General features: G+C 31.6%; 1 protein-coding gene across 4 annotated transcripts in view; it reads right to left on the bottom strand.

The window, feature by feature from the left end:
- The window catches only part of LOC106465775, a 42,812-nt gene that overhangs the window by 12,923 nt on the left and 5,520 nt on the right, over nt 1-24,369 (bottom strand). For 2 of the 4 annotated variants that reach the window (XM_022393709.1, XM_022393711.1), the window contains exons 3-7: nt 20,262-20,364; nt 19,478-19,567; nt 14,231-14,321; nt 10,985-11,158; nt 4,621-4,734 (exon numbers count right to left, since the gene is read on the bottom strand). In XM_022393709.1, the coding sequence (XP_022249417.1) occupies nt 4,621-4,734; nt 10,985-11,158; nt 14,231-14,321; nt 19,478-19,567; nt 20,262-20,364 (572 nt within the window). The remainder of the gene's footprint in view (nt 1-4,620; nt 4,735-10,984; nt 11,159-14,230; nt 14,322-19,477; nt 19,568-20,261; nt 20,365-24,369) is intronic. The other 2 variants (XM_022393710.1, XM_022393712.1) reach the window with 2 other exon arrangements.

The raw sequence follows: 24,369 nt of genomic DNA, 5'->3' as shown, positions 1-24,369 counted from the left end.
ATATATATATATATATATATATATAGTTTACATCTTTAAAATCTGGCTGTTCATCCCTAACAAGTTAAGGAAAAGTCCATGAATACCTTGTCTTGACAAGTATGTGAACTGTATTATGATACAGCTTACTGTTTGACAACTCTTCTTTTCCACATCTCAGTGTTTTACTTATTTTTTTATTCTTGTTTAGCTTACTGTTCATTATGCTGTCCTTTCTTATGGCTCTTACTGGTTGACATTTACAGTTTTCTTTATTATACGACTGTTTGATGTACTTTTTGTTTTTGCAGGATGCTTTCTTTTACACTCTAGTGTTTGACCCCCAACAGAAGACACTTTTAGCAGACAAAGGAGAGATCAGAGTTGGATCAAGGTATCAGGCAGACATAACTCCATTACTCCAAGAAGGTATTTTTACTCTTGAGAATGTTTGTCTCGTATAATTAACTCTTTCTGCACGGGCTCGGTCTCAGACCTCGTAACCATTTTTGCTTGTTATAGTTTTCATGCTACAACTTTTAAATTAGTAAGTGAATGTTAATGAAATTTCGTACATTATCAGTAAACATTACAATGCTTTCATACGCAAAATATATATATATTTTTATTAAGTCTTAAGGTTTGTAAAGCAATGTTTTTCTGATGGCTTTTTAACTTTTTGCATGATGTCAATCTAACATGCAAAGTAATTTTCATTTTAAGATTAAAAATACTTTTATGCATCAGAAAATTTTGAAATTTCATATGCAAAATCTTTATGATGTCCAGATAGTTATCAAATGTTTCTTAAGAAAAAAACTTTGTATTTTATCTGTTATTTTCAGTAATGAAATTGTGTATGGGTTTGGTAGATTTGACCGATCTCGTAACCACCATAAAAAATTAGGAAATAGATATAAATTATGTTTCTTTCACTCTAGAATGAACAAAGATTATAACATGAAAACATAAATGTTTAGACTAAATAGCTTAAATCTCATAACATTATATATTTATATATATTTATTATTCTGATTATATTGGGCCATTTCTTTCTTTTGAACCAATATTTCAACGAGGTAGGGTGTGTCTTTGGTCTGCTCAAAATTTCATATTTTTTTACACTAATATACATCTTAGTTACTAAGCTTGATATATTATAGTGGAATTCTATGGTATTAATTTATGACTTTTTAGTTATTCAAATATATGTATAAAACCTAAAAAACATTTTGTTTCATATCCTCCACATGCACAATTTTTAAAGGCTTAGCAACCTACATCAAGCAGCAACCAACTACAAAGGTCATAACTAGAAGAGATAATTGTTTGCTTTACTCCTGTATTTACTGTTCTATGTTTTAAGAAAAATAAGCAAATATATTTCAAAATAGCAATAATCTATATACATATATAATGTATAATATATGTATTGTCAGTTGGATTCTAAAGTAACTAAACCAGACTGTGTGGACTTTTTACAAAAAACAGAACTATTTAAAGCTTTAGCTTCAACTGTGGCAAAGAGACTGTATTTTACAAAATATTAGTTTACTAAAGCAAAGCCAAGACGAGCTATTTTTGAACAGACCAAAGGTCAGTTTTATGTTATTGGATAAAGTAACATGAGTGCATGTGTGCTGCATCATTGCAACTTATGTGTTGTTAGCCAGGCAAGGTATATACACTTTCTTCTATATTCGACATGAATAACCTATAAGAAGCTCAGAATGTCCCCCTAGTGGCTTTCTCAGCCATTTTAACAGGCTTGGATATTTTAGTACTATGTATTACTTAATTTCTTAACTTAAAAGCAAATATTAAAAAACACAGATAAACCTCGATTTTTGTGTGTCACGTGGTATGTTGAATACAGCACTGGTTGAAATTAGATGTTTGTGAAGTCAAAATACTAAGTCTATAGTTTCATATGAATTAGAAACTCAAATTACCGATATTGACAAGCTAGAATGTAAAAATAAGAGCCTCTTATCTTTTCAATTTGCAAAGATATTGCTCATGTAATAAATCAAACACAGTGGCACCCTGCCCACCTTTTTCCATTTTTGGAAATGCTCCCTTTTGAATTACAATCTACAGTTTGATACCAAAGTTACTGACATAAGTTCATGAAATAGTAGTTCAATAAAATTTTGAATGCGAGTCAACCAAAGAGATGACATGGCCTTTCACCCGTGACCCGTCTTGAAAGGGTTAAACATCAAAGAGAATTATTGGCAATTTGTGAACAAGACGATGGGACAGGTGAGCATGGCAAGTGGGTCTGATTTTCTAGTTTATGTTTCCATAAACAAATAAAATGATGCCTTACCTGAGTAATAACTATATTATAATGAGTTATTTACATTAAATTCTGTATTTCTTGGAGGTGTGGTAAATAAGTTAGAAAAGAAGGAAGATTTAGAGAGCAAATGTCACAGTTCTCATTCTAGTGGAGATTGAGGAATTTGTAAATATTTCCTTATAAAATTAAGAACTTAAAACTTGTATAATATTAAAATTTGATTTACGAAACTACATTTTGATGCCAAGTGTATTCATATACTATGACAATAAAGTAGGTTAATTAAATTTTGAATGTAACTCTCTAAAAAGTTGTGACATGCACTTTGACCTGCCTGTGGTAAGAGGGATAAAATTGTGGGGCCTTAACTTGTTGTTACAATCTATTTTACTATGCCTGGTCATGCTTTACTCATGACCATGAGTTTTGACAACAGCCCTGCAGAAGTTTCATTGCAAAAAGCTTCACTGTAAGGCATTCATATTCAAATCATACACTTTTTGATTTCTTTACATAATCCTTTTAGTGTGTGAGGGCAACGGTTTTTCTAGTGGCCATATCAACAGTGCCATTGCACAGAAATCCATAAGCATTGTATTCAGCAACTTGACTGGTATGTTTCTGTATGGAATAGCATGAATAAGTATTTCATTCTCCAGCTGCTTGAGGTATGTGACAACAGAATGGGAGGCATGATTGGAAGCATTATCATGGCAAACCCATACCTTGTCGGCCTTGTTTTCAGACAGAGATCCTTCTTGATTATGTTGCATACTGGTACCTGTAACATGTGAACAGCTTTTGTCACTGACTTTTGTGATTGTGGATTCTCACCTATTACAAGATACTGCAATTTGCATAACACAGCTGGGGTCTCTTTTCTGGGTGGGTCCTGGTGCCAAGTTGATCCCTATACCTTTGTTTTCTAACACCATTAAATACTTGGGATATCTCTATTTTGTAAATTCTAAAGCTCAATCTAAGCATATTTTTGTGGTCTGAGTGTATGGTATCTTGTGTTGGAAAGTTTTATTTCCTTCTGAAAAGTGATCAATATTTGGTGGCACTACCCTATCTATCGACTGCCAAGCAATGTTAATAGAATTCTGACACGTGAAATTCTTAACTGATGCCTGGAAGACTCAGATTATATTATGGTTTAATATTACACAAGGAACTTGTAAGGAAAAGGCAGCATTGAAACTCAAGAGGTTATGTATGAAAACTGGACAAAAAAAGCAATATAGCTATTATAACTGTACCACAACAGAAAAATATGAGCAGCCATTGGGTCACAACTTCAGTCAAGTATGACTGTATTTGACTAATCAAGATTAAAATTCAAAAAAGAGTCTATGTTGCATTTCACATCAAATACAAATAATCTTTTTTACTTGTGCAGTGGTAATTTTATGACAACAAGGTTGGTGGCACTAACTCCTACAGTTGTTATATTCTGAAATACTACAAAACATACAATACTTAAAGTACGAGTAAGACATAATATAGAAAGATACATATCAAAGATGATCATATCAGCTGTATATTAAAAAAATGGAGTCAGTATGATTAGATGCAATGAAAGCTGTAATTAGTAGTTTTATTTGGTTCAGTTTTTCTAATCACAAGTCTATGTTTGAAATTAATACTATGTATTTTATTATTAATTTATTCATATGTATGACCTTAAAATTGCTAAAGAATACCATTCTTTAGTTTCTTGAAAAATGCCACAGTTTACTTGTATCTCACTCATAACAGTGTGAGGATTTAATTCCTCCAAATTTTTATTGTAGTAAAAGTTTTTACCATTGTGGCAACATATATTAGCCAGAACATTACCCCCTTAGAAGTTCACTTGCCAAAAGCCATATGACAAATCACTGGCAGTAAACTTATGGGCTAATATTTTGTTAAACTAGTGAAGAACACTTCTTTTTTTACTTTCAGTTTTCTTGTCAATGCCTGATAGTGATATATAGAAATAATCTAGAAAAAAAATTACATACATTCTAAGTGTAATTTTTGTCAAGAATTCTTCTTAATTTATGGGCCCGCTGTACATGTTGTTCACACAAACAACACAGGAAGAAACATTGTAATCTAACTATTTCTCTGAATGTGTTAATAAAATAAAAATACTAACTACTACTTAAAAGAACATCAAACAATCATTAAAAACAAAGAAATATGCATTTCTTTAATACTTTAATTGTAGCTTTGAATACATAATAGCATAACTATATATTTGTGACAGATAAGTTCAATACAAAAACATCTACATAACAATAATAAAAGCAATTATAAAAAACAAACATCTTAAATACCACACTAACTTTTGGTCTTACTTGAGAAAACATACTAATAGGTGTTTTACAACAGGTACTTGCTCGATTTTCCTTCCCTTGGTAATAATATTCTATAATACTCTTTACAGGTTTCCATGGTAACTAGAAGATAAAACATTCAGAAAATCAGATTTAATGTTATCAGTAGATATGTTAGCAATTTCCTGTCTGGGAAAAATTCAATTCAGCAATACACATATGCCACTCACATGGCCTAATATAGTAGCTTTAATTACAACATTTATATTTTTATAGAGCTTTTATGTTGTTGTTTTATAAAAAATTAACTAATACTTCAGACAAAACTTCACCCCTTTTCACCACTATAAACTTACTTATCAGACTCAGCCTAAATAATTTATCAGAATTGGATGTTGTCTTACTAGACAAGCTTAGTTTAAGCTTATTTTTATATTACTTACAAAGATTTCTTTTATACAGTTTTGATTTTGATATTACTTCCTCCTTAATGCAACTGTCCTAAATATGGGACCAAATACAGAAACTGGCCTTACAAAAACAAGACAGATTTAAATGTAATGTTTAATCTTCTTTTGTAAATACTTTTCTAACTTAACAATAATCTGAAGCCAATAAACATGAAAGTTGAAATGATTTGAACTGATTAACAAGAACACTATGTACAATGCTAACTACTAGTATTCTGTAGACTTACAACAACATTTTACAATGTATAGTTTACTTGGTGAATCTCTCAACATCAGTTGTTATTACAGGGACTCTATAGAAATTGAAAAAAAAAAAAATCAAATATAGTGACTATATATAAAACTAATGAAACATATGTGGTTAACTTCATATTAATGTTATCCAACAGCAGCTTTTTCAAACTTTCCAGTTGAAAAACACAACTAATTTAGTTCAGTTTCTACTAAGCTAGCATAAAAATGAATGGCATAACTAACTAAACTTCGCTGTATATGAGGAGGGTGGTGAGGAAGTTTAGCTGATGTGCTAGAAAACCTCAGTGATTTAAGACTTATCACATATCTTGATTTCCCTGATGGAGGTAGTAATGTAAAAGAACAAATTTATACCCCATTACATTTATATTAAAAGGAAGCTAACTATGTTCATTATAAAGGTTTCAATCTTATCATCAAGCAAACAAAAAATTATTAGATCATTGAAACGTTCCTACTTTATATGACTAATTATAATGACTATGGAAAGCATTGCATGGCTTTAGAAGTATGCTAGAATTATGTTTATTGAGGTATTTTGATATTTAATCAAAAAATTTAATAAAGCATTGCATAAACTAATGGCAGTTAATATTCTATACTAGTTAGTATTTTTATACCTTGAAACAAATATACAAAAATACTTTGGTGATCAGGTTTGAAGTTTTTTTTTTAAAGATCAAGAGTTACTTTCTCTAATAGCTATTATATGACAAAACACACAAAAAAAGGTAACTTTCTTTAACAATATGCTTTAATCTAGAAAATTAATGAGAATTATTTAACACAACACCACAAGCTACAGGAGTTTAATATCGGGGCACTCGTATTCCCACAAATCAGCCGTATCATGTATACACTCGGGTTCTGTTATAACTTGAATGATGGGAGCCAAGATCCACGACTGCCTTACAGTTGGGCCATTGTATAAAGGAACCCAACATCAGACAACAGAGCCCAGTCCCACTGCGGATTGTTGTGGTATACAAGCCAGGTGAATTATGGTTAATGATGACCTAGATACAATGTATCAACTACAGTGAAAGGCCACATATCACCAAATTTGACAATGTTTGCAACAAAATCTAAATAATAAGCAGACAACTATGAATCAACTGTATAAATTGAAAACAATCTATTTACAACATCACAAGCGATATAGACATAATCAAATTAAATATACATAAGGATCTCATAAATATTTACAGAAGATTTATGAACATAGTTATCATGGAAAGTGTATGTGAAAAAAAATCGGAAACACCTCTATATTCACCCAAAGTATAATGTCTACAATACATGAATATAAATATTAAATATAAAATATCATGCACATCCACCATAATAAGGCAACACAACTCATTTCTTAAAAAAGTCAATTTAGTCTGTCTCAATGTCTTCGATGCTTCACATTTTACACAAACACAGAATGTTCCTCGGGCAGATAATGTTTCTGGCTGTAGCATTTTCCTGCTTTTCCATCCACTTAAAAGCTACTTCCATGCCCTGAACGATGTCTGATACTGCTGGTGGTGGCTGATCATCTGAATTGTCATCTTCTTGGCTATTTTCTTGTCTGATACTTCGGATAATGTCATCATCTGTCATAGTCTCATGAGTTAACTGGTTGTCATCAACTATAAGACAGGTCAAGGTGGTGTCATCATCAAGTTTATTACCTACTATTCTCCTCACATTTGCTGAGTCATTGTCATTGAAACTGCCATACTCTATCACCTGCTTTTCAGCTTTCTCAATCTCATCTTGGGTGAATCTACACAAGTTATTTTCTCCATCACTGTCACTATCATTGTCAAATACGTCTTCTAGTCCCTTTCTCCAGCAACCATGAATACATTTTGTTGAGATGATCTCCTATGCTTTCCCACCAATATAAGTTACTTCCTTGAGATTCATTTCCTTTAGAAAGAAGCATACATCACGCTTACTGACTATAACCATCCTAACGAGAAAACAGCATTAATTCCTCTTAAATGTTGCAATGATTCCTTAGGCCAATGGCTGTTATTTTGACATTGTATTTTTTGGTAAAAAGACCACCTCGATTTTACCATCTCTAGATCGGAGGTTTCCATCTGACAGGTAAGCTCCACAGTTGTCAAGTAGTAAGATGGCCTTTGCTTCTAGTTTTTTGCATCTTGAGATAGCATCTGATGGTTGGAACAAAGTGTTGATGATGAAATATGAAACTAGTTCATCCATACGTTTGTATTGCTCTTGTAAAGGAATAGAAATGTCTTCATATTAACCCTATCAGCACGGGTAGCCCTTACTGTGCATGGCACAAGGTTTTAGTGTCTTACATTCAGAATTTTATTAAACTACTTTTTGTTTATGTTATACCAATTAGAATAGCATAAACTCTTAGCTAATAATCCATATTTTAATAGTATAAAAGTTTTAAGTTCTTAATTCTAAAAGGAAATATATAAAAAATCCCGAATTTCCACTAGTGTAACACACATGACAAATGTTGTCTTAGCATGTCATCATCCCTATTTTATCCACCACCCCCTCAAAAATGTACGAAATTAAATTTAAAATGCTCTCTATAAAATCATTATTGCTCAAACAGACCATAAGTTTTATGACCATCAATTTTGTTTTGTTACAGAGCTATCAAAGAGAAAATCAGATCCCTCCTGCCACACTCACTTGTCACATCCTCTCCTTCACAATTTGTTGCTAGTTCTCTCTTACGTTTCATTATACATTACCTATAACCAATAGAAAGTCAAGGTTTTCATCTATCAAATGGCATATTGTATAACATTGTGTTTTGAACAGATAACTGTCAATGTCACTCTGAGTAGCAACATTGCTCCCGTGGGAAAGTTAACGACTAGCTTGGATAAATTTCTAACGGCTCTTGTCACAGAGTTAGAAAGCCATGAAAATTTTTAGAAGTAAGTGAATTTGTCTACTTTTTGCATGTTAGTAGTCTATATTCTTTGGTGTATTATTTAATTAAATATAAATTGTTAAGTGCTTTACTATAATCACTAAAAACAAACCAGGCTTAACTGTCATTGACAATCGAGGGCAAGAAAAAAGAAGATTGGGTAAGTACTTTATTTCTTATTTTTCATATTTATTCTTTATTATTATAAATGTAACCAAAATTAAAAGTATGTCTCTTTGTAAGATATTTAAGACTAGAATAGGTAAAATAAGTAATAATAATAATAATATAATTAAAATTGTTCATGTAGCACGCACACGAGCAGCTCGTGGGTGATGTAATTGGATAGCGTAACGTGAGTTGCACGTTCCCTGAGTGATTTACAACTTATAATGGCGCGGATAGCAGTTAGACATAGTTAGTTCAAAAGGCAATAGAACAATAAAATTTAATTATAATTAGATATATAATGTTACGAACTTAGAGCTGCTTAGGATAAACGAATGTAGTTTCATGTTACAATTTGAAGTAATACTAGAAAGAAAAGAAGGTTAATTTAGGTTTATTTCAATTTTTTTGGGTGGTTACGAGGTCGATTGAATTGACCGATCCCGTTTTGAGATTAGGGTAGAGAAAATAACATATAAACTATAAGGATTTAGTGAAAAAAAAACGTTTGAAATGCATTTAGGAGGTTTTAGGGATTTTAGGGTAGAGAAAATAACATATAAACTATAAGGATTTAGTGAAAAAAAACTTTGAAATGCATTTAGGAGGTTTTAGGGATTACACAAAGGAAATTTGAGATTTTTTGAGATGATGAAAAGTATTTTTAATTTTAACATGAAAATTACTTTGCACATGGACTATTCAAAACAAATACTCAATATATTCATGGACAAAACTTTATTTTATTAAAAGTACTTCACTAAGAAATATGACTTTTTTATGTGAAAAACTTGTAATATTAACTGAAAGACTGTCAAATTTCGTGAAGATATACCCAATATATAGAGTTATAAGTATTAAATTGATGTCAACTTTAAACGAGTACAGAAGGTTATGTGAATCGGTCCCAGGGACCGAGCCCGTGTTGAAAGAGTTAAGGTGATGGAAAGAGTGAGGTTTTGCATGTTTCCCAATGGCTAGCAGCATAAGTGTATGTCCATACTTGTTGCAACATAACAAGATGGTAATTCTTGTTCTGTTTGAATCCTGTGGATTTTGTTGCCAGCATTCTTTCTGGTAACATCTTTGTATATAGGGCTGTCTCATCACAGATGTACACTTTTTCTGAAGAGTAGTTTCCATCTTCCACGATTTTCCAAAGAGTAGTTTCCATCTTCCACGATTTTCCAAAGAGTATCTGGCTATTTTCTTGCAGCTTCGTCATCTGCTCATCATTGCTTACCCCCAAACGGAGACTTCAGTGATGGTGTGGCATGCTTTAAAATGGTTTAACCAGCCCTTGCTTGCTTCAAATTAGTTGTTCTCTTCATTTAGTTGAAGAGCAAATATCTTTGCTTTGGCCTAGATTATCGGTCTGGTTATTGGCATTCTCTCTGCTCTTTGTTGAATAAATTGCATAGACAAGGCTTTATCAAGGTCTGTATTTTGGGCTGGTCATTCCTTCTTTTGTGTCTGTTCACCTTCTTCAATTTCACAGGAAACAGTTCATAGATGGCTTCTGATGGTCAATACAGCAGGGCCTTGTAATTTTGCTATTAGGCATTGTTGTAAGACCTTCTCATTCTATTAATGATGGCGAGCTTCTCGGCAATCGTGTATGCGTTTCTCTTGTTGTTGACAGTAGAAATTTCAGTGATGAAGATGATGTGCAGTAGGCCTTTACATGTGGTATGTTTTCCAGTCATACGAGTGACTTGTTTCTAATATTTCCAACTATATATAGTTTCTAATATTTACATGGCAAAAGTGAATGTTTTTTAATATTTTGGTATTTGATTGATTCGAATAATCACCAACTGTAAATATAGTAATCTGACTGGATAGTCAAAAATGTGCCAAAACTGACAAATTATATTAAAATCCAAAATTGAATGCAATTAGAAACTGCACATCATCATTGTTTAATAAACAATGCAGTAAACAAGCACTTGTGATGTCACAGTGGTCTTCCCATTTTTCTTAGAAGTAAATGACTATTCTCATCTCACTTTGTTAATCCCTTTTTCTGCTTATATTCGTAGGTTTTGTATTGGATTTTGAACTGAACACAATAAGTATCTAAATAGTGATAGCTTTGCTAAGTGTGGTGAATGAAGAGCCGTCAAACTTTATAGAGTTCCATGATTATATGCAGATCCCAAGGGGCCATTGCAGCTAGTAGGCCTACTAAAATTTTTGGGAGATAAGAGCTACTCGCATTATACCTGAACCCACGTTATAGTGACGGCTGTATAACAGGACCCAAGTGTAATCTATACCTTATGGTACTGTACAGTGATTATAAAATTTAGAACAGCGTACACTAGTGAAATTATAATAACACAGTCTATTTCAATGTCAGGGTCCAGTCAATTGGGAAATAGTGGTCTTTAATATTTTCAGCACTGGTATTCATCTACAAAACTAATGTGAACATTAGAAGAACAGTCCAAGGGTACTAAAGCAGTAATTTCCTGTAGTTCTTAAACAGTAAAAATTTAATTTTCCTAAAATTACTTACCATTAACATAATACACACACACAAATATCAACTTACAAAATCGTTTTTAATAGCACTAAAATTCTTTCCACAGGCTTCTAAAGCCCTGGCAAACAGCTGTGTTTCATCATAAGTCCAGTTGGAGCTAGAAGGCTGGGGATCAGAAGATGACCGAGAAATTTGACAGTTTGTATCATGATGACAAGGATGATGAGAAGTCACATTTTGTATCTAGGAGTTATAAATAAAAAATTTAAAAATCATCATCATCACTGATGAATGAAAATTAACAATTTTATATAAAAAGACATTCATTCTATACCTATTCACTAATCACAAAAAGGTATTGTACTTCTTTGCCCACAAGAATTGCATCACTCAAAATAGGAATAATAAGTTGATATTATATAATTCAATTACATTTACACATGAGCTCTCTCTCTCTCTATATGTAGATATTTGTAAATTATCCCTTCTAGCACTGAACTGATACAAGTTGGCAAGAAAGCTCAAGTAGTTTTTATAATCTCTTCCTTGACAATTCAGCTTGATATATTTGAAATCTAGTAATTAAGCAATGACTACAATTATCTTGTGGGTTTTTAAGTGTTTAAGACAATGTTCAATCTGAATGCTGACTAAAACCGAGTACAACCATATTTATATCAATCTAACAATATCTTAATATGCTATTCATTATCTGATATGTTTTCCTCAATTCAGAATGCAACTCACATTCAAACTTTAGATACTTAATAAAGACTCAAGTGCAGATAATTCTACTACTTGCATCTTATATCCTGGATATAACTGAAGACAAAGGCCAGAAAAAACGTGCTTTCTGTCTCTACAAATTCCACTAAAATTAGTCATCCTCAACAACATTTTTAGACACAGTATACTAAACTCTAAAACCAAATTTTGAGTAAAAATAATGTAGTTCAAACCTTACAGTAAAATGTGTTGTATAAACTACATGATTTTTATTTGACCATGTAATAAAACAGATGTAACCAAAATAGCCTCTGTTCATGATTTCTGACCATAAAGGGCAGCAATGCACTGCTAGTACATGGAAAGTGAGCTTATTTCCTGTGATTTTATTAGGTATAATGAGTGGGTGAATTGGTCAGTATCCAACACCCTATGAGAAATTGCTATGATGTGATCAAAGATTTTCAGTTCTGACTTGCATCTTTTCAAGCTACTTGGTAAAATAGTCAGGAAAACAACTCCTTTGCCTGAATAAATATTCCCAGAAAATGTGACCATCTGACAGTTTGTAAAAGCTATTGATTCAATTTTTAAATTCCAACTATTGTGACTGTCTGAATGGGTGATTTACAGTTTCCATGAAAAATTAAGAAATCTGAAAAAGAAAAGCAGCAACTCTATTATACATTATATTTTACCCTTAACCGATCATGTAACAATAACCTATTGATTGACCACCTTTGTGAATAAGAATACTCACTATCATTTGCAGATGCTGTTGAGGTCATTGTAAATTTAGCACAACATAAACATCTGAATGTAACTTGGGTTAGTTTGTAAAAATTAAACCATCCCATTTTGCACAAACACTTAGAAACACACAATAGGACCACCACTGGTTACTGAGCATTAAACACATTACTGTGCGAGACATTACCTACAGAAAATTATAATATGAATATTACTGAAATAAAACAAATATAGAAAATGTTGGAGAAGTGATTTAACTCATAAGATATGCTTTTTCAGTTTTTTTTCAGCAACTTTAAAATAATTATGCACTTTGTAGTTTCTAATAGCTGGTGTAAGTCAGTAAATGTCTAAATATTTCCTCAAATATGAATATATTGCGTCGATAAATGATAACCTGATTAATTAGAGCTAATAATGGATGAACCAAGTACTTATAAACTCACTGGCTTTTGGTGGCCAATCAATATTTACAAATGCTTTCAGATAAAAGATGCTAGTGCTTCAAATGACAAATTTCTTATTGGGCTCATGCATATGCAAGTGCTAGCATACAAAACAGCCCCCCCCCCCTGAAGCCACCAACTCATTAGTGATGAAGGACAAAACACACACAGTTTTTTCCTCTCAGTAACAGATTTATATATATTCTGCTTATTCAGTTTATCAAGAAAATATTACAGCAGAAAGGCTAAATATCTAATAACCCATGAACATGTTTTTACACGATATATGCATATCACATGTAACCAAGAGGAATAAAAAGATAAATACTGAAAAATAATTTAAAGTATAACAGATCATGTAATATCTTCTATGGCTCCATTATATATACTTTTTATCATTTGTGCTCTTGAATTTATAAAAAAGAAAGGTTTAAATTATCTATAGCCATGAATTTGGAGGAATTTGGTCAACCTGCCAAAAATTATGTTATTCAAAATAATCTTCCTCAGTAGTATGTTATTTTTGTCTAAGTAGGCATTCAATTCTATGGTATCATGACACTCAAAATGGTAGTGTATGTACTGTATATAGTGGGATTCAGTATAAGATTATCAGTACTCTTAAGTGCAATGCTATTGCTGTGCCATCTATTGAATTAAAACACTACTACAGTTTCTAATTATCTTCCTAACCACGCTACTCTCTTTAAGAAATTTATGAAAAGAATATTCCCACATTAATATTTGATTTTTTTCATAAATTTTTATGCACTAATTATATAATGTTAATAAAATGAGAAGAAGCATATTTGAAACTGGCATTAGTCACAAGGGTATCACAATATTCAACTGAGTAATACTTTTGAGACAAAATGTATAGATATTACACAAAAATAAATTTTTTATTCAATCTTAATAAGCAAAGTTATAAAAAATAATATTTTGACTTTGTAATTTAGCAAATAATCACATCATAGATCCTAATACCAAATTCTGGTTTTATTGAACTAGTAGTTTTTCCTTTTATGTATGAAATACATTTCCTGAAATACTCTAGTGATTAATAATTAGAAGATTATGAATTACCTGTCTGGAAATTTGTTTTAGTGAAATAATAAATGGTAAATTTGAAATAATATCTGAAACGCTGATTCACCTGTACCTGCTCAGGGACTGAATAACTTTATGTAAAAATGTAATACTTCAATGAATCAATATATTATTTTATTTTATGTATGATAGCAATAAGCACTAATAATTTTACAGTGCAAATATTAAACCGAAAATTACAAATTTCATTATTAATTACATGTTTTTCAGTATATAATAGTATAAACTGTTAATCAGTACAAACGAGTTTTGAGGTTCTCAAATGAAAGAAAACAAAACTTACCAAACCTATTAATGCTGTCTGTATGCACTTGTCTGACTCCTTATCTGAACTGTGGCACTTGTCAACAGCTCTAGCAAAGAAACTCACAGCTCTAAAAGAAACCGTATTTCACAAACACATGAACTGGATGCATACATACAAAATAGTTTTCTAAGATAAATATTATAACCCAAAAAAAGTGGAGTAATATTCATTTAATGATTCACAATAATAATCAAAATGTTTTTAATGCAACACTATTATTGTACACAAATGCCACATTACATTGTTGTTTTCTCCCCACTTACTGGTACATTTGAGTTGTTGCTTCAACTTCAAGGTGGTGGGTTAAGTGTAGCCAATTTATTTACATACCTTAAGAAATACTTTCAATTGTTATTACAAATAAATACCATATCGGCCTGATTATAGGGCAATCTCAAATATAAGGTGACCCTCATTTTCAGAAACCATGGGAAAGAAAAAAATTGAGTATCATAACATCATTTTTTAGGTCTGAAAAATCAATACAATAACTGAACAGCCTGCAGTTGTATTAGTTGTTGGAGTTAATGATAATCTTGACCAAACATCTGGCACACATGCATATAGGGATGCTATCTGGACATTCAGGAATGTGACAGGCTAGAGTAGGGGGAAAAAGAGTCTGTGGTCAGCCACGATCATAGGGCGACTATAAATTTTACAGCGTAATTATTAATAAAAAACATAGCTTTATAATTGGGCCTATATGGTAGTTAATAACAGTTTTAAGTGTCTATTTTATCTATATTAATATACTGCATTTCTAAATTTTGGTAAAAATTATTAATTCTCTGATGTGTAAAACATTTCCATATTATTACTAAAAGTTTTCTCAATATTAAATTATACTTTAACCCTATACACAAAGGAGGGTTAATGCACATTTTTACAGTTACATTCAAAACTTAATTAAACTACTTTACTATTAATGTATGTTAATCAACCTGGCATTAAAACATATTTCATAATTTAACTCGTTATATTATCTACGTTTAAATATCAAAACGAAATATTTAAATAAATTCTCAATCTACACCTCTCCGAGTCACATGATGCAGTGGCATTCTTACTTCTCATTTACAGATTTTCTTCTCTTCCCTTTTAAGATTTTCATGTTGTTCACTAATTAGAAACACATACTATAGCTAATATTGACAAGCCAAAATATTATTCTTCATCTTATCTTATTGCTTTACTGAGACATCACTATATTTGTTCAACCCACACACTGACCCTTCTTATCTCATTAGTTTTTTAAAATGTCTATAATTCTCTTTCTGACATGTTTGTAACCAATAGAAAGTGTGTATTGTGAATAGATAAATCAGACAATTGTCTGTTTTGTTTTAGTAGCCAAACTGATAGTTTGCAAGGAAAGCTCGATGTTTTTGGACTAAAGACATTGCTTCAAGCAGTAACGGAGTTTTTCTAATCTACTTATAGGTTAGTTAGAAAGTCAGATAAATAATAGTAGTTTTGGAACCTTTCATTTATTGCCCGATGTATTTTTTTGTTCCATGATTCATATTTGAAGGCTACATAAATTATTTTTTAGGCAACCTATATAGTGATATAAAAATAAGCTTACCATACCATGCATTTGAGTACAAAGGCCCCAAGGCTAGAGAAAGTGCTTAAATTCCTGTTTTTATACACATTTTTCATTTATTGTGATATATATTTAACAAAAGTAGCTAAAGTGTATTAGAAACCTATTAGGTTAAATAAAAAGGTTTAAGTGGAAAAACAAAAATTATTGTGATCTCTCTGAGTAATGCAGGCAGGCTGCGATCATGTGATCTAACTTCACACTTTGTTTACCCTAAGTTCTTACCAGATGATTTATTGCTTTGTTATGCTATTAGGCTCAGTTCAAAGAACTATAAAGCAATAAAATTAAATTAAAGAAGTTGTGAAAAGGTTAGAGGCCTGAAGCTGTTATGATAAATAAGTATAAATGCCTGTTGTAATCTGCTATCATTCTATAAAAAAACAGGTATTTTTTTATTTTATTTCATTTTTCAACTTATCATTTTACTTTACATTGATGATTTCACTAGTTAGTGTTAGAGTAGAGAAGGTATGAGATAAGGTATTAAGTTTTACTGGAAAAAAAACTTTTAATATTCATTTAGAATGTTCTAGAGGTTCTGCAAATGAAATATAAAAACTGTAAGATGAGAAGCAGTATTTTTATTCTTAGCATGAAAATCATCTTTCACTAAGATTGACTCATTTATGGCTTTGTAAATTCACAAACACATCTTTAGTTGAAACACTTTATTAAAAAAATACAATTTTTTTGTGTACAATATACTTGTAATGTTTAATAAAGCTTGCCAAATGTTGTTAAAGATAACCTTCATACACTCAGAGTTATAGTATGTATAGTTTCATGGTTACATGGTGGTTACAAGGTTGGTCAAATTGACTGACCTGCTGGCATAGGGTTAAGAAATACATATAAACATTAACTACAAGAATTAAAAAAAAAAGGTTATTTTTCATTATTCTTTCCATACACATGCCTTTCACTAGATAAGAACATGTAAGTTTTTAATCATGAGACACATGGATCTATTCACTTTCTGCTAATCAACAGATTCTGATTTATCCTCAAACACAAGAATAATTACTAATTTGTAAAGCATAATTTCCTGATATCTTTGGTACTTTTCAAGGATTTTACTTCTAGGCTCTTTTTTCTTTTGTTGCCCCTTTGTTTTTACTTATGATCACTGGAGCTTTGTATTAACATCTTTAGAACTTAAGTCTTCTGTTTGATTGTATATTACACACTACTGTAGGAAACCTAGTTATATGATAATGATACATCTTTGTTACAAGTTTACTCTTTTTATAAAATATGTATATAACTTTCACAAACATTTTTGAAACAAGACATTTCATAAACAAAAGTATCAATCTTCAGAAAAAATTCCAAAATTGTACACTAACTAATGTGATTAACCTTTTCCCTAAATCACCGAATGAAAAAAGAGCATTAAGGTTTGCTACACCTTGTAAAAAAAAAAAATTAAGGGCAGGCCATGAACTATAAGTATCACTACAATAATAAGATTATGTAGAGATGGTGTTTCTTTTCAGTATTCCATTGATTTCTACATGTTCAAAAACCGTTTTTGTATCTTGTACCGAGAAGTGTAAAAGTCCACTAGCTGATACTGCCATTTCTGTTCACACGACATTTGTGCATTTATTTAAAATCCAATTATATATTTAATTATTAGAATTCACAAAAATGCTACATGTTGTAATTTTTTTTACAAATCATTAAATAGTTAGTGTAATTTAAATTTTTGCAAGACTGGTAGCCTGTTTGTCGATGATAAGCTAATCTAACATAAGCCTGATATACATATGTACAACTCAATCACCAACATGTAAATTAAATTGTCCAATTATTTACTTTTATATTTATAATGCTTTCTAATCTACATGATTATTTTTTGCTAAGGTTAGAATATTGATTTTTAATGCTAAGTTTTATCAATAGAAGATGAAACAGCTGCATTTACAAGGGAAAAATGACTTGGATGACCCACATGAAACTGTACAGCCTAATTCCTAGGTATGATGGGTTGTCAGAATACCATGTGGTAGTTTTGAGTTATATATATGGACTGGAACACTTCCCTAGAGATTTTAAGTTTTTACATATTCTGAATTAAACCATTTTATTTTAAATACTTCAGAAATACTAATCTATCGTATATACAGACTGTAACCTTCCCACAAATTTTACATCTGCATCACTTATATTGTAGTATAAATCATATGATTTTTAGTTTCATATGCTGTGTAAAAAGTCACTGCAACGAATATTATATACATGTACATTTGCAATGCGTAATAATTTAGTTATTATAGTGGAAAAAGTTGGGCTAGAATAATTTTTCATGCCTATTAGCAATGGGGCTAGTACATCATTTTTTCCACAACTAAGCTGATACCATTTGTTACAGAAGTTATGCAGTATTCTATTGTCACCAACAGCAAGGAATCAGAGTATGTTATGTTACTATGATAAGGTTCTTCATGATAAAACTGTGGTAGTCTTACTTTTCCACTTAACTCTTTAGAAAACATTCTGGATATTATATTAGTTATCTTATTCTAAAGGAAAATAAGAGTCATCCACTGTTGTTTAAATAAGATACTGAAAAACAGAATCAGAAACTAGACAATGTCAAATTGATAATAATATAGAATATCTACTTTTATTGATTAGTTTTCATTATTTCTAAGGTTTACTATTTTACTATAATGATTATTCTACAAAACACTAATTTTTATATTTTATTATAGAGATGATTTCAGATTGTTAACTTAGTTTATGGATTTAATTTCATCCTTAACTAGTGAAACTTTTAACAGAGCTTGAACAGTATCGGTTAGAATATTTACTATACCTATTTTTATGTTTTATGATTTCTAATTTAATGTTTATTGTTTTATTACAATGATTATTATACACTGTTAGCTTGGTCTATGGGTTTAGGACAAGACTAAGCGACCTGGGCTGGTTGAACCTTTTGAAATATTATTGGGATTACAGCTAAAAATACCATTAACAACAAGGGAATCCAACTGACAAAACAATGTATTCCAATCATTATAAATAATATAATTAGTTATGCTCATTATTAGGTATATATTTTTAGTTCTGATCTATGTAAGTACCTTGCTTTGATCAGAAGTTAAATATCAATCTTCCATTAAAGGTACCTTAGTTACATGGGATCAAAATTACAGTTTGATTATTCAATTATCTTTTTCTATGATCATTGAAATTCCAATTCCTATAATATAATACTTATATTAGTTCACATTGCTTTTGACATTACAAATGACACTGAAAATGTAACTATTCTTATTTAAATACAAAGAATCTTTATTTTTGTATGAACTGTCCTAAACCTTTTTAAGTAAGGCTCGACTGGACAGAAATGATTTATTATAAATCAAAATAAACAAATAAAACTCACTTTAATAACTATTTAAATTATACATTCACTGAGAAACTTAGTAATCTACTGATTAATATTTCCAGCTGTGCAAATGAATGATGGACACAAAAACTGATTAAATAGCAGCTACCTTTATTGTAATCACTTAGTTTTTAACAGTAGTTAATACATTTCTTCAGCCACAGCTACTAATTTCCAATCCTATTTAACTCTTTTAACCACCCTGGCTTACTTTTTGTCTTGGACTCTTGCTTGATTTTTCAAAGCGGACTGCGGCCGATACCCTACAGATCCTTTCCTCTGGTTGGATAGTAATAAAAACCTCAAAATGGCAAATTAAATCATGTTTAAACCCTGTACCAATTGAAATCTCATGAGATTTTAAGTTAAACTGGGTGCTATAGATGGCAATGTATGAGTAAAGTAATACCACAATATCCTTAAAGTCATAGTAAATGATAATCGTGACAACCCTCCTTATGTGGAATTTACCAATTAAACCAGCAGTCAGTGATAATGACCAAGAAATTTGTTTATAATATGCTTCTGATGGTATTTTTAGTTCCTACTAAAAATATTTTGTAATTCAATGTTAATCATGAAAATTATTGTAATTAAACTGATAACAGTGCTTACTACACATAAAAGTCATAAAACCCAACTATCAAAACTGAAGCAAGTATTGGAAATTAAACAAAGAAGAATACATTTTCTCTAGATATACATACATGAAATCAAAGTCTGAATAGTCTGTATTTAGCTTAAACAGACTTTTTAAAGCTTTTCAGGATTCATAAAGTGGAAGTTTAGTGTTTTTTTTTACAAATACTAAGACTTGGTCAATTGAAATAAGTTAACATAATTGAAAATAAGATTTTTTCTGTTTTAATGGATAAGTTGAATATGAGTATACAGTGTTAATATTCATGAACAGAAACCATGTAAAGATATACTCAAATTTGATATATTCATGTATATAATCAAATAAAAGAAAGCAAAAAATAAAAAATGCTAACCTTGCTACAGAAAAATATTGATCCAACTGTTGATCAGTTAGATCACTGTTAGGTTTCCACTTCAGCGTCTCCAAGTCTTCTAAGTGTCTACCATCAGACTCTCCTTGATAATTACAAAATCACATAAACTTTCTTTCCAAACATGTACAAGTCCCTGTGGTAATTTAACAATGTTGAATAAGAACAGTTATATACTTAATCATTTTGGATATTTCAAATTAATCATAGAGGTAGGTATAAATACTGAAAACCAAAGAAACCTCAGTCACTCTAATTCAAGTCACAACCAATCAATTTATCTCATACAGTATGAATGAAATTTTAAAGACTAACAGAAATGATAACTTTTTATTTTTGTAAATACATAAAGTAATGTATAATTTTCATATTTTTACTATTTATCTGAATAATTAACAGTTTTCAAATTATCAAGTATTGATACCTATTTTACTGTATGTGTCTAAAATATTACAGAACTAAACGAATGTTTTACTTTAATGCTTATGGATGAATAGTGGTTTTGTTTATAAATGAAGAAATGTATATTAAAGGCTTTACAATAACTGAGATTTCACCATATATTATTCAAAAGTTAACATTTTCCTTACCTGTAAATGTATTTTAGATAGTTACTCACCTCTCTGCACAACAAAGAGCTATTACTTTGCAACAAAGTAATTAAGATTTTTGTACAAGTCATTAACTACAATGATGCTCCCACCTGTACATGTACGAACATGTATTGCTCAAGCCTATGACATATTCATCATTAGACCCTCCACCAACAGGAAGGTGACACATCCTCCATATGCATTAATCCCCATAAGCACTAGCATTTGAAAAAAGGCTCATTCTTAACAAGGGAAAATAAGTGCACCAGAAGTGGAGAGGAAGGGTGGGAGAATGCGAGTAAATATATGAAATACATTTTCAGGTAAGGAAAATGTTAATTTCAGAAATGTTTATTCACTTCACTGCACAACAAAAAGCTGGAATCTCATAGTGAGAAGTTGGTAGAGGCCAGTGCAGATAAAGAAATTACAAAGATGAACTCCTTTCTGAAACATAGCATCAGAAACAGAAAACCCATGGAGCATGTCACCTACTAGGTGGGATAGCACAGCAGGGTATCACTCTGTGGAAGATCACACTATATCATGTAAAGATTACTCTTTGCCCAATTGAGGTAGTACAACAAAAGATATTGTCAAAAAACTTTCTACGTGGTGCTAAAGTGTCACATAGGTGGGTAGAATGTAAGAATGTTTAACCAGCCATTATCTCACAGGCACTTAGTTAAGCATGAGTGTGTAGAGTGGCTAGAGATACTTACCATAATAATAATAATAAGGTGCAGGGAGAACACAAGACCCACCTAGCTGGCCTCTACTAACACTTACATGTAAAAACACAGTCCTACTTTTTATTGAGGGGTGTGTCCACTTAGTTTCATACCAGTAGGATTACACTGACCCACTGGGCAACTTTCCATATCAACCTACTTAGTGGTTTGGGACTGGTGAAGTAAGAGTTCTCTCTTACTTTACTAGACGAAAACATAAGAGAGGAGTTTGTGTGTGGGAGAATGTCAGAGAGGTGCTTGGACAAAACAGAAATCATCAAATCTGCATAAGGTCAAACAATGATAGACCGGACAATAGGTTACTGTGAATGGGGATAGCAGGTACTAGCTAGGTGTGAGGGCAGATATACACATGATGCTGTCATAAGTCTGAAGTATATAAAAATATTGAACCACTCCAGATACAGATTTTCCACTGCCACAGCCAAAGAATCTAGAATTGGAGACCAAAAAAGTGGAAGCTAGGTGTTGTGGGCAGTGATTATAGGACATACTGAAAGTAAATCCACTGAAAACATCAGAGAAGGATCAAGTCTAGGTGAAACAGTCAACAGTTAATCCACGACCAGCGTCTAAGCTTCTGAAAAATGATAGACCAACAACCAAACATGGTGGTCACGAGACCAAAAGAGATAGTCTAGAGCAAGTGCCTCCCTGTCAGTGAATGTTTGAAACAACAAAGAAGATGTCTGAATAGATCATGATAAGAAGACAAGAAAATGATGATGGTGATAGCAAGCCTGCTGAACAACCAACATTTCAAGGACATAGATATATATAGAAACTGCTCCTCTGGTGTCCAGAACTGCACCTTTTTTGGAACAGAGGCATTGGTTGACAAGTTTGGTTGTCATCCAATACAAAGCTGCACAATGTGCCATCTATGCTGAACTCAGCATGGGTATAAATACACATACATATGCGAGTGTTATAAGTCTTCAGACTTACTGCTAAGCCCTGGGGGCTCTAAAAAAAGATGCAAGCCTGGGTGAGTAGGGGGAAGAGGGACATCCAGAGTTATGTGGGACCAAATGAGCTACTATGATAGTAAGTGGTGAAAAACAGTGAATATTTGGATATATTTGCACTGATTTTCCAGAATCCACTGAAATTAGTGTATGTTGACACATACATGAGACTCAAGAGAAGAAAGTCCACAAAAGAGCAAAATCCACTCTTGCAGGAAACTAGAGAGACATGAGACCCTTTGTATCAGAAGCTTCATCTCTCAAAGACATAAAGGAGTAGACAGCTTGCCTTGTATACAAATTGAGAAATATCTCCATGTGAAAGATATACAGGGTTTTGGTTAAGACTGAATTACAGAAAGCCGAACCAACCATACCATACAATAAGACTCCCAAAGGAGAAGGGAAGTTGCAAAAGTGGAAGCCATGTTGGATGGGGCGAGTAAGAGACCAAGCATCCACAGAACAGTGGAACAGAAAGCCTCTGAAATGTAACCTCCAACTGAAAGCCTATCAAACACAATGGAAAACATATGGGGCCATAGTCAACTCAAAGAGAAGGGTTGTCAATTGCATGTTTAACTATGTGAAACTTATTGAAAGATAATGCAAGATTAACCACAGAAGCAGAAGGTCAGGAATCCCTGATTCAAAATCAGAATGAAACCAACCACCTGGTGGTAACATCAATGACTGTCAGAGTGCCTCCAATCACCATTATAGTATTAGATGATGATGAGGAATACAGAACCTCGGGAGATGTCAGAAATGTGAAAACATAAATTTGTAATTGTGATGATCCAAAAGAATTGGCTTGTTATGTCGATGAAGCATAGGCCTTGGTGATTGGCCTAATGATGACAATGAAGAGAATGAAATGAAACCCATATGTCGGTTTAAAAGAATTGAAAAAGGTACTGTAGAAGAAATATTATCACAGACAATGAGACACTTGCCCCAAAATTAGAAGTAAAACAAAAAAAAATGAAGATAATTAGAATCAAAGTTCTAATTGAAATATTTAAAATTTGGTATCCTTCTTTCTCATAATCAAAAAAATTAAAGGCAGACAGACTACAATAAAAATGCTAATGAAATCTAAAATAATAAGTTGAATGCCTTTAATTCCTAAGAAAAACACACCTAGACATAGCTGTGGCAAGGGAAGAAAAAGCTTTTGTCCAAATGATATTGCTGATGAGGATTACTGTGCACGAAGGATGTGTCTAAAGATGATTACATCATAGGCTGGGACAGTAGATATTAATGTGTGGAGGCTTTGTTCAAGGCTTGTGGCATGTACAAATATCTTAAAGCAGTGGGGAAAGGTTACAGTTCTTTGTTTTGCAGAGAGGCAAGTAAACATTTCTGAATTCTATTTTCTAAGATAGCTGAACTGGTAAAAGAATAACAAAATTTAGTTTTTTGTAACTAATTATCACCAATTTCTATGCAAAAACCTCAGTTCATGACATGAATGTTTTTGAAATATGTAATATATTTACAATCTACCATATCATGCTTTATTTAATTTCATGGCTAGTACAGCTGTAAATGTGGCACCTTTTGCTTTAGTGAAATATGTTTTAACATGTTTGAAATATGATACTATAATAAATAAAATACAATAACACATTTTCTGCAGGAACATGTGGATAACTAATAAGTTAGAAATACACTGGTATGGACAAGAAACTGATCATTAACTAATAATGGCTGGGGAAGGCTTTTATTGGGTTTTAAAAAAAAATTTTTATATAAATATAAATATAAATAT

Source organism: Limulus polyphemus, unplaced genomic scaffold, assembly GCF_000517525.1.
Source record: "Limulus polyphemus unplaced genomic scaffold, Limulus_polyphemus-2.1.2 Scaffold2048, whole genome shotgun sequence".
Taxonomy (NCBI): domain Eukaryota; kingdom Metazoa; phylum Arthropoda; class Merostomata; order Xiphosura; family Limulidae; genus Limulus; species Limulus polyphemus.
This window is presented reverse-complemented; position numbering and strand designations above follow the sequence as displayed.